The sequence below is a fragment of the Anomaloglossus baeobatrachus genome, chromosome 6, assembly GCF_048569485.1.
Source record: "Anomaloglossus baeobatrachus isolate aAnoBae1 chromosome 6, aAnoBae1.hap1, whole genome shotgun sequence".
NCBI lineage: Eukaryota > Metazoa > Chordata > Amphibia > Anura > Aromobatidae > Anomaloglossus > Anomaloglossus baeobatrachus.
Window position 1 is genome coordinate 239802028 of NC_134358.1, and position 12463 is coordinate 239814490.

General features: G+C 45.3%; 1 protein-coding gene across 1 annotated transcript in view; it reads right to left on the minus strand.

The window, feature by feature from the left end:
- The window catches only part of LOC142244253 (N-acetyllactosaminide beta-1,6-N-acetylglucosaminyl-transferase-like), an 85554-nt gene that overhangs the window by 661 nt on the left and 72430 nt on the right, over positions 1 to 12463 (minus strand). Inside the window, exon 2 of the mRNA XM_075316456.1 lies at positions 4701 to 4790. Within this exon, the coding sequence (XP_075172571.1) occupies positions 4701 to 4790 (90 nt within the window). The remainder of the gene's footprint in view (positions 1 to 4700; positions 4791 to 12463) is intronic.

The following is a 12463-nucleotide window of genomic DNA, read 5'->3' on the forward strand; positions in this document are numbered from 1 at the left end:
ACTGGGCCATCACACACATTAATATGCTTTGATCTAAACCATTACATTGTAGCTCTGAGAGTACAGTACAGACCAAAAGTTTGGACAGACCTTCTCATTCAAAGAGTTTTCTTTATTTTCATGACTGAAAATTGTAGATTCACATTGAAGGCATCAAAACTATGAATTAACACATGTGGAATGAAATACTTAACGAAAAAGTGTGAAACAACTGAAAATATGTCTTATATTCTAGGTTCTTCAAAGTAGCCACCTTTTCCTTTGATTACTGCTTTGCACACTCTTGGCATTCCCTTGATGAGCTTCAAGAAGTAGTCACCGGAAATGGTTTTCACTTCACAGGTGTGCCCTGTCAGGTTTAATAAGTGGGATTTCTTGCCTTATAAATGGGGTTGGGACTATCAGTTGTGTTGTGCAGAAGTCTGGTGGATACACAGCTGATAGTCCTACTGAATAGACTGTTAGAATTTGTATTATGGCAAGAAAAAAGCAGCTAAGTAAAGAAAAACGAGTGGCCATCATTACTTTAAGAAATGAAGATCAGTCAGTCCGAAAAATTGGGACAACTTTGAAAGTGTTCCCAAGTGCAGTGGCAAAAACCATCAAATGCTACAAAGAAACTGGCTCACATGAGGACCGCTCCAGGAAAGGAAGACCAAGAGTCACCTCTGCTGTGGATGATAAGTTTATCCGAGTCACAAGCCTCAGAAATCGCAAGTTAACAGCAGCTCAAATTAGAGAGCAGGTCAATGCCACACAGAGTTCTAGCCGCAGACACATCTCTAGAACAACTGTTAAGAGGAGACTTTGTGCAGCAGCCCTTCATGGTAAAATAGCTGCTAAAAAACACTGCTAAGGATAGGCAACAAGCAGAAGAGACTTGTTTGGGCTAAAGAACACAAGGAATGGACATTAGACCAGTGGAAATCTGTGCTTTGGTCTGGCGAGTGCAAATTTGAGATCTTTGGATCCAACTACCGTGTCTTTGTGCGACGCAGAAAAGGTGAACGGATGGACTCTACATGCCTGGTTCCCACTGTGAAGCATGGAGGAGGAGGTGTGATGGTGCTTTGCTGGTGACACGGTTGGGGATTTATTCAAAATTGAAGGCATACTGAACCAGCATGGCTACCACAGCATCTTGCAGTGGCATGCTATTCCATCCCGTTTGCATTTAGTTGGGCCATCATTTATTTTTTAACAGGACAATGACCCCAAACACACCTTCAGGCTGTGTAAGGGCTATTTGACTAAGAAGGAGCGTGATGGGGTGCTACGCCAGATGACCTGGCCTCCACATTCACCAGACCTGAACCCAATCGAGATGGTTTGGGGTGAGCTGGACCGCAGAGTGAAGGCAAAAGGGCCAACAAGTGCTAAGCATCTCTGGGAACTCCTTCAAAACTGTTGGAAGACCATTTCCGGTAACTACCTCTTGAAGCTCATCAAGAGAATGCCAAGAGTGTGAAAAGCAGTAATGAAAGCAAGAGGTGGCTACTTTGAAGAACCTAGAATATAAGACATATTTTCAGTTGTTTCACACTTTTTTGTTAAGTATTTCATTCCACATGTGTTAATTCATAGTTTTGATGCCTGCAATGTGAATCTACAATTTTCAGAGTCATGAAAATAAAGAAAACTCTTTGCATGATAAGGTGTGGTTTTGGTTTGGTCTGTACTGTATGTTTAGGGTCATTGTCCTGCTGAAATTTGAACCTGCATCCCATTTTCAAGTCTTTTGTAACCTCTATCAGGTTTTCCTCCAGAATTGCCTTTTATTTAGCTCCATCTATCTTGTCATCAACTCTAACCAGCTTACGGTCCCTTCTGAAGAAAAGCATTTCAACTGAATAATGCTGGCACCACCATGTTTGATAGTGGGGATGGTGTTTTCAGGCTAATGTGCAATGTTAATTCCAGCCATACATAGCATTTTGCATTAAGGCTAAAAAGTTCTACTATGGTCTCATCTGACCGGGGCACTTTCCTCCACATGGTAACTCTGTTAAGGTGAGATCAAACTAGAATGTTTTGGGATTAGCGCAAAACACTATGTGTGGCAGAAAACTAACACTGCAGATCACCCTGAAAATACTATCTCCACCGTCAAACATGGTGGTGGCAGCATCATGCTCTGTGGGTGCTTTTCTTCTTCAGGGACAGTGAAGCTGGTCAAAGTTGATGGGAAGATGGATCGAGCTAAATACAGGGCAATCCTGATGGAAAACCTGTTAGAGACTACGAAAGACTTGAGACTGTGTCATAAATACACCTTCCAGCAGGACAATGAACATAAATATACTACCAGAGCAACAATGGTGTAGTTCAAAGCATATTCAAGTATTTTAATGTCCCAGGCAAAATCCAGACCTAAATCCTATTGAATAGGTGTGGCAAGACTTGAAAATTTGATGGAGAGCATCTGTGAACAGCAATCTCACTGAGCTAATACATTAATACAAGAAGATGCCCAGGATGGGAGATGTGATTACAGGAAACAGCTAGGATAGAGAGCATTATTAAAGAAAAGGCCTATGATGGGGGACAACATTACAGGATGGGGGCTAGGAAAGAAGATATTATTTCAGGAAGGGGCCAATGTTTGGGACATGATTACAGGAAAATTCCAGAACAGAAGATATTATTACAGGAAGGTGGGAAAATGGAGACATTATTAAAGAAAGGGTCTAGCCAGAATAGGGATATTATTACAGGAAAGGGACCATAATAGGGAACATGATTACAGGAAGGGGCCAGAACAGAGGACATTATTACAGGAAGGGGCATATGATCGAAAACATGATTACAGGAAGTTGCCAGGACAGATGATATTATTGCAGGAACGAGCCTATGATGAGAGACATGATTACAAGAAGTGGAAGTTCAGTTTGCAGAGTGCAGCCTTACCAAACCTGCACAGGAAGCCAGTGTAAGTCACTAATTGGCAGTTTGGGTCTCTGCCTACATACAGCCAGCAATAAGCAGAACAGTTCTGGGGGTTTCCATTTTTATGTTTGGAGGGTTACACACTACATCTGATCATGCTGTTGTTACCACCAGTGCGAATCGTTCAAACACTACAAGTGGCTCACACTGGTCTAAGCACCGCATGTACTTAAGCACAGTGATGCTTGTGCGAGTGGTCAGCATGCATAAAGCACCCAAACTTTGTTTTATTTGTAAAGTCGGTTTTCGGCCCCATCTCTGAGATCCTATCCTAATATGTAGTAGGTGAAATAATATCAGCAAATAGAAATTAGAAATGTAGTATAGGACTTCTAATTCACTATATTTCTTATCTCATGTGCAGGACATTGCAGGAATTTAGGTATTCATGGTTATGACTACGCACATAGCGACAGTTAGTTGCTAGCGTCGTAACCATGGCTACCTTAGGTCCTGCAATACCCTGCACATGAGATAAGTGACATAGTGAATCAGAAGAACTATACTACATTTCTAATTGGAGGTATTTGCTAATATTATTATACCTAATACATATTGGGATATGATTTTGGAGATGGGAATACCCCTTAATACAGGAAGGGGCCAGGACAGAGACATTATTACAGGAAGTGGTCATGATGGAGGTCATTATGCAGGAAGGGCAGGCTAGAATAGGGACAATATTACAAGAAAGGGGCCATATTTGGGGACATGATTACAGGAATGGGTCAGAACAGAGGACATTATTGCAGGAAGGGGCCCATGATGAGGAACATGACTACAGGAAGAGGCCAGGATGGAGGACATTATTATAGGCAGGGCACAGGATGGGTAACATTATTACATGAAGAGCAAACACATGTCTTTATAGGATATAGAATGCTTCAATGCACCATACATTTGATCAAAATGCAGGTGAGGGCCCTAGGGACCTAGAAGACTCTAGTTATGAAATTAGCTAATATATTTGCTTTTTTCAGTAGGAGGAGTATGATGTGTCCACTCCAGGGGAAATGGATAGTTTTCATTCTGAATACATTTCTATATATTTTCATGTCATTTGGCAAAATTCAAGCAATCTAATTTTCATGTATGGAACGAAGGCTATCATCAGCACAATGCACACTGCGATTTTTCTACACAGTCACATGGTCCAAGTAGAACATCGTTCATATAAATAGTGCTACTGACTACTGTGGATCTTTTGTGGACTTAGACAAAACATGGGAGTGTTGTATAAATTCAGCCTATGTCAACAGTAACTTCTGATGTATACCCAGGCAAACCATAAATTACCCTGTAGGTCTCAATTTAAGAAAAAAATCAAACAGTGTGGATTTTGGATTTGTGGGGTAAATTGAGTCCTCTGGATACATTTGGCATGGCCTGGAGACTTTCTTAGTGCATACACCAAATGTTGTTAAAAGAAAAGATGTAAAGACCATAATGTAATATCGCAGTGTGCTAATCATGGTTTATTGTTCTGGCGTTTTATCAATTATAAAACAATAATTACATTTTATAAGAACTTGTGTGGTGACCAGTATAATAGTGTAATGGAAGACAGTTGTCTGTCAGCATTGCATGAGCAGGTGAATGTCGTACACATCAATAGGTGAAAGTTTCAATAGGCATTTCAAAAAGAAGCCGCCACTCCACCCGGAGGATCAGCGATATCCTGTTCTGCTATGCGGATCAAGTGACCTGTTATCTTTGACTTTCAAACTACTGTAATAACAATGAAAGCACATTACCATGGCAACCATCGTGACTACTGTCATCACTCCACTTTATCGCTCTGAGATTACCTTCCCATTTAGCATCTGGCATGGAACCTGGAAAATCTGTTGGAAAAAAAACATTGTCTCAGGAAGAGTACATCACCATGGCGTATAAATCAGATGTACGAAGAAGGTGTTTCCTTTCTAATACCAAAAATTGTTACATGTGATGGAGTAGAACAACTTTCCCAGGACTCTGCTTTCCAATTAGTGTAAATCTAGTGTTAGAACTAGAATCAGAGCTTATTACAGATATGTAACAATTTATCATGTGACTACCACCTTACAAAAGTATTACTTTTATGGTGCCTGGTCAGGTGAAGTTTATGTAGTATCTCCTAATCTTAATCTTAGGAGTACTTTGCATGCTGCGACATCGCAAGCCGATGCTTACGATGCCGAGCGCGATAGTCCCCGCCCCCGTCGCAGCAGCGATATCTTGTGATTATTGACGTAGCGAACATTATCGCTACGCCAGCTTCACATGCACTCACCTGCCCTGCGACGTCGCTCTGGCCGGCGACCCGCCTCCTTCCTAAGGGGGCAAGTCGTGCGGCGTCACAGCGACGTCACATGGCAGGCGGCCAATAGGAGTGGATGGGCGGAGATGAGCAGGACGTAAACATCCCGCCCACCTCCTTCCTTCCGCATTGCAGCCGGGACGCAGGTAGGAGATGTTCCTCACTCCAGCGGCTTCACACACAGCGATGTGTGCTGCCTGCTGGAACGAGGAATAACATCGTACCGTCGCTGCACCGGCATAATGGAAATGTCGGACCCTACACCGATGATACGATAATGACGCTTTTGCGCTCGTTAATCATATCATCAAGGATTTGCACACTACGATGTCGACTGCGATGCAGGAAGTGCGTCACTTTCAATTTGACCCCAGTGACATCGCACCTGCGATGTCGTAGTGTGCAAAGCCCGCCTTAATCCCTCCCAAGCAAACTCAATCACACCCGGCCTCGCAATTCAACATGAGTATTCTCCAATTGCTGATTACAACACCTTAAAGGGAATCTGTCACTAGGTTGTCACTGCCCCATCAGAGAGCAGCATGATCTCTAGGGGCTGAGCTTCTGATTCTAGTGATGTGTCACTTACCGGGCTACTTACTGCAGTTTTTATAAATGTACTGTTTTATCTGGCACAGAGCTAAAAGTTCTCTGAATATGTGACGCCCCTAACGCTTCAGGCGCCACAGGGTACTGCACCTCCATTAGGGTGTAATACTTATCCTGGGTCCAAGAAAGGTCAGTACCGGTTTCCACTCACACAAACATACAGTAACGCTGGGTTGCCCTCCCCAATGGGGACCAGGCCAGGGTTGGATCACAGTAGGGGGTCACTGAAGCGGTGCGTTTACAGGACGCCACCGCACTAGGGTCTCCTCGATCCACTGGAATCGGGGACTCAGGGTCAGGGACAAGCAACCACCAGGGGGAGACAGGAGCACACAGTGGGAAGAGCAGGTTGACCTAGTGAGAGTAGTGAACCAGCCGGTGGCAGTGGCTGGGGGCAACAGCTCAGAACACACAACACAACTACAACAAGGAGAGAACAGCTTGAGACACAGAGCAGAGCGGACGTGCCGCGAACAGCTCTATGGGCCAGGGCGTTTAACACAATCGTTTGGGAGAAGCAGGCGGCTGCTTCCACAGAACCGGCGCTGTCGGGGTACAGAATCCTAGGGCATGCATACTTCACGATGTCTACCAACTCTGCAAGGGTCGCGGGGAATGGCTAGAAAAGTCACCGAACCCATCCCAACGATTCAGCAGCCAAATAGCATATAGGATGGTTGAGAACCAGCCCCATATCGGAACAGCGCTATCAGCATACAGAATGGGACACTTTACTGACACCGGGATCCCCAGGTGCTTCACACCACTGGGATCTGATACTTAGTGCATCAAAAGAGAAAGGGCTCACAGGCTGACACACACACCGGACTTGACCTTTCATGGATCCGGGATCGGCTGGAGCCCATTGTGGCGGAGTCCGGTACTCTGGGGCAGCGCCTGAACTACCAGTGAGTAAACGACCTGGAACTGCAGCGCCTGTCTCTGTTTCTCCTTTACCGGCGCCGGCGCCCAGTGCCGTGGCGCCAATGAGGACTACCACCACCCCTGTCTGTCCTCCATCATCCTCCCCAGGGTAATCCCGCTCTGCCTGTGGGGAGCGACACTCTCCCAGCTGCGACCCTTAGCATCAGCCCCGGAGAGCAGCACCCACAGTGGCGGCCCATCCCTGGCCGCGTACCACAGGTGGCGTCACAATCAAAAATAGACTTTCCTAACCGTCACTATCACCCCCAACCTCCATTCTTCCTCCCTTCAACCGCCTTTCCTCCTCTCCTGTACATCTCGGGGTCACGAAACCGGGCCAGGCCAGCCCGTCACGACGCAGAGGATCTGCACCCCCGACCCGGCGATGTGTCGGGTGAAAACCCCTCGACCCCGGGGTGTTACAAATACCCCCGCCCACACCACTGATTGACAGACAGCTGTGCATAGGAGGACCTGGGGGTGGGGTTATACAGAGCTCAAAAATATGGAGGACTATATAGCAGATTTACTAGTCCTCTAGTGATAATCTCTTGTTGATAAAACAGTGATTTTATCAAAACTACAGCATGCAGCCCAATAAGTGAAACATAACTGGAATCATGGTCCCTGTTTCTACATTATGCTGCTCTCAGATTGGAGAGTGAATACCTGGTGACAGATTCTCTTTATTCTCTTACCAACATATGATGTTACATTATATGCTGGCTCCGTGAGCCCATATCTTTGCTGGCAGATGATGACTATGCTATTTAACCATCATAATCTTCTAGTAGCTGCCTACCTGACTGACAACCTCTATGCTGTGTGATCTCAGGCAAAAGAGCTGTCAGTCAAGCAGGAGAAAGCAGTGCTAGGCGAGGAATGGAGCTGGAGTGACAGAGGCTTCAGATCTACAATAGCTCTACAGCCTAATTTACATATTAATTCAAATGCTGTAATGGAGGGAAAGACTGACCATGTAAAGATATTGCTGGACTTGTCGTTGAAATAGCTACTTGCACATATAAAAGGTTTGAGGGGTGAAATCCTGCGGACAAATTTCTTTAAAGCATGATTTGCCTAACAACCAGATTACAATCTGGTTGGGAATTTGGCAAAAAGAGCAATCAGTTCCACAATATATGTTAAATAGAGTAAGGTTTGCACGTGTTTACTATTGCTTCATTTACACAGAGGAATGTCGTATTCTCATTTTTCTGATTTTCAGGGGTACCAAAAGTCAGAGCCCCATTGATCATACATTTTACTTGTGGTTATGTGTTATATGCAATTTATGGGCAACGTCTTTATGTGAAATCACATACATGTGTGATGCCCTGGCAAAACCAGGTGGTCACAAAAAGAGTAAATCTTCCTTGGCACCAACACAGTCCCCACACAGATATACACCAGCCAATCAGGCCCTACTCACCCCCTCCCTAGGAAAATGGGAGGGAGCGAGAGGAGCTTAGGAAGTGCAGAGAGGAGTTAAGTTTCAGTTCGTGCTGTAGTCAGTGAAGAGCTGACAGGAGGGAGTTGGACCTTCTTGGAGAAGGTGGTAGTCGGGGTTGGAGCCCTGGACTAGGTGGCAGTGAGGGCCACAGGCATGGAGATCCGGTCACGGGGAACCGGAGGCCGACCGGGACAGGGTTGTAGCCCGCCGGTGCCGAGAGAGGGGATTTGGTCCGGAGGCCATTAAAGCAGACTAGTCCAGACAAGAAAGAGACAGGCAGAGAGTGTGGAAGAAAGGGCCCCTAACTCACCACATCAGTACAACCTCATCCAGCACCACAACAACTATTGACTCCCCACATCAGTGCAACCTCATCCAGCACCAGGACAACCGAACTGTGAGTTTACCGCTCCCTGCAATCCCTCACAATATTCTGGGCCCTGTGTTGTGAATGTTAGTTATCTTTTGGCTGCTGGGAGGCTCCCTCTGGTGGCCAGGAATGGTTTGGACTTGGACCAGGTGTGTTGTGCAATGGGCGTTTCCTTTGCTAACGCTCTGCTTATTTAAATCCTGGTCTGATTGCAGGCTGTTGCCGGATGTCAGTTGTTCTTTGTATCTCCAGCCTGCTTAATCCTGCTCTACACCACATCTTCCCCAGATAAGTGCTTGCTCTTTATTTATTGTCTGGTTCTTTTGTTTATCTGGGTTTGTCATTTGCTGTGGTTGGTTCCAGTTTATTTGCTTGCAGGGATTTTCCCCTTCAGTTGCTTGGCTGGGGAACTCCCTGCAGTTCTGTTTGGAGTATAGCTCCTTTGGGTCCATGTGTTTGTGGCTTGTTGAATTTGTTATGATTCTTGTTTTCTGTTCATTGGTATGACAAGAGCACCGGGTATCGGACGGAGTTTTATACTATCAGGAATTTGGAATCTTGCAGGGTTTTTCTCCGGCCACCATCAGCCCCTTTCCTGTCCTTTCCTATTTTAGTCAGTGGGGGCCTCACCTTTTGCTAATCCTGTCATCTATCTGTGTATTGTGTTTTTCCTATATCACCGCAGTCTTTGAATGTGAGGGGCTTGCTATTCTTGTCTATTTTCTGAGGCAGAGAGTTATTCATCTTTCCTTCCTTTAGGATAGCTAGTTCTCCGGCTGGGTTCGCGGTGCACAGGATGTTAGTTCACCCCTCGGCTACTTCTAGTGTTGATGGTTAGTAAGGGGGTGGCTGCCAGAATAGTTACCAATGCTCTTGTCACCTTTTACCAATGATTTGTGTTGGTCTTCCATGGATCCGGATCATAACAGTACATCCGGCCAACAAATTTAAAGGGTACTCTTAAGAAGGAAAAAAAAAAAGAAAAAAAAAAGTCTGCAGAGAAATTTTTTTTTTTTTTGGTGTTTTTCCTCTTCTTTTTTGGGTTCCATGGAAGATTTCTTTTGTCTAGCATGGATGAATTGGGTGAGCGTGTTGCTCATCTTGATGCTAAGGTTCGTCGTATAGAGTCTTATCTTGCACAGACTCCCCTTGCAGAGCCTAAGATTCCCATTCCTGAATTTTTTTCGGGAGATAGGTTGAGATTTTTGAGCTTCAAAAATAATTGTAAATTATTTTTTGACCTGCGCACTAAGTCCTCAGGGAATCCCGTACAGCAGGTTAAGATTGTCATCTTCTTACTGCGTGGTGACCCTCAGGACTGGGCCTTCTCTTTAGCGTCTGATGATCCGATTCTCAGTGATGTGGACTCCTTTTTTCAGGCCTTGGGTTTATTATATGACGAACCCAATATTGTGGACCAAGCAGAAAAATTCTTGTTGTCCTTAACTCAGGGTTTGGATTCTGCAGAAACGTTTTGTCAGAAATTTCGAAAGTGGGCGGTCCATACCAAATGGAATGATGATGCGCTTGCGGCTCTTTTTCGGAAGGGTGTTGCTGTTTCTGTGAAGTATGTAATGGTAGGATTTCCCATCCCTTCTGGTCTTGATGCCTCTATGACCTTTGCCATTCAGATTGATAGACGGTTACGTGAGCGCAGGAAGATACCTGCTAGTTTTGTGCCTGTGGAACAGCCTTTGGAGCCTATGGAGTGTGATAAGGTCCTTTCTAATGCTAGTCGGCAGGGGTTCAGACAGAAGAATAGACTGTGCTTCTATTGTGGAGACGCTTCTCATAACATCTCTGTCTGCCCTAAACGTGAAAGGAGATTGGCTACTTCTGTTACTGTGGGTTCTTTGCAACCAAAATTTCTTTTGTCTGTCACATTGATTTGCTCATTGTCTTCCTTTTCTGCATTTGCCTTTGTGGACTCAGGGGCAGCGCTCAATTTGATGGATTTTGGGTTTGCTAGGGATTGTGGTTTCCCCATGGTTTCTTTGCAAACTCCTATTCCTTTAAGGGGCATTGATGTCACCCCTTTGGCAGAACATAAACCCCAATTTTGGACCCAGGTGCCTATGAGAGTTGCACCAGCGCATCAGGAAACTTGTACATTTTTAGTATTGCATAATCTACAGGATACCTTGGTACTGGGATTTCTGTGGTTGCAGACCCATAATCCAGTTCTTGACTGGAGATACTTGTCAGTAGCTAGTTGGGGTTGTCAAGGTTTGCATCAGGACCTTTCCGTGTCGTCCACGTCTGCTCAGGCAGTTGATGTTCCGGCCTTCTTGTCTGATTTCCGTGATGTATTTAATGACCAGGAATCTGATTCTCTGCCCCCACACCGGGACTGTGACTGTGCCATTGAGTTGGTGCCCGCTTGTAAATTTCCCAAGGGGCGGATTTTCAACTTGTCTGTGCCCAAACATGATGCCATGCGGTCATACATCAGGGAATCATTGGAGAAGGGGCACATTCGGTCCTCATCTTCTCCTTTGGGTGCCGGCTTCTTCTTTGTTGCTAAGAAAGATGGGTCGTTGAGGCCTTGTATTGATTACCGTCTTCTTAATAAAATTACGGTCAAATATCAGTACCCTTTGCCTCTGATGTCTGATCTCTTCTCTAGAGTGAAGAGCGCCAAATGGGTTACGAAACTGGAACTCAAGGGTGCGTATAATCTCATCCGTATTAAGGAAGGTGATGAATGGAAGACAGCTTTTAATACTCCTGAGGGGCATTTTGAGTACCTAGTGATGCCTTTTGGGCTCACTAATGCACCCTCCGTCTTCCAGGCCTTCATGAATGATATTTTTCGGGACCTTATTGGTAAATTTTTGATTGTGTATTTGGATGACATCTTGATTTTTTCTGATGATTGGGACTCTCATGTTGGGTAGGTACGGGCTGTTTTTCTGATACTTAAGGATCATGCACTGTACGTTAAGGGGTCAAAGTGCCTCTTTGGGGTGCAAAGGATTTCCTTTTTGGGCTTCATCTTGTCTCCCTCCGCTATCGAAATGGACCTGGTTAAGGTTCAGGCTATTTACGACTGGGTGCAACCGACTTCTCTAAAATCCCTGCAGCGGTTTTTGGGGTTTGCTAATTTTTACCGTAAATTTATAGCCAATTTTTCTGCCATTGTCAAATCTCTGACAGATTTGACAACGAAGGGAGCTGATGCTGAGCATTGGACCCCAGAGGCAATTGTGGCCTTCCAGGAGCTTAAAAGGCGATTCACTTCTGCCCCAGTCCTGCAGCAACCTGATGTGTCTCGCCCATTTCAAGTTGAGATCGATGCCTCAGAGATCGGAGCAGGTGCTTTTCTGTCTCAACGAGACGCTACTTCGGGTAAACTTAAGCCCTGTGCCTTTTTCTCTCGGAAGTTTGCTCCTTCTGAACAGAATTATGATGTGGGGAACCGGGAATTATTGGCTATGAAGTGGGCATTTGAAGAGTGGAGGCATTGGTTGGAGGGGGCTAGGCATCAAATTGTGGTGCTTATGGACCACAAGATCTCATCTATCTGGAATCGGCCAAGAGGTTGAATCCTCGCCAGGCCTTGTGGGCTTTGTTTTTTACCCGGTTTAATTTTGTGGTCTCTTTTTTGCCGGGCACCAAGAATGTTAAGGCCGATGCCCATTCCAGGAGTTTCTGCGCTGACTCTTTGGAGGTTGTCGAACCGTCTACTATCCTGAATGATGGTGTCGTTTTCTCGGCTATTTCGCCTGATCTGCGGTTGGCACTGGCGGAATTTCAGGGGGATAAACCTGATAGATGTCCTACAGGGAAACTGTTTGTCCTGGACCAATGGAGAGACCAAGTTGTCTCTGAGGTTCATTGCTCTGTTTTGGCGGGTCAT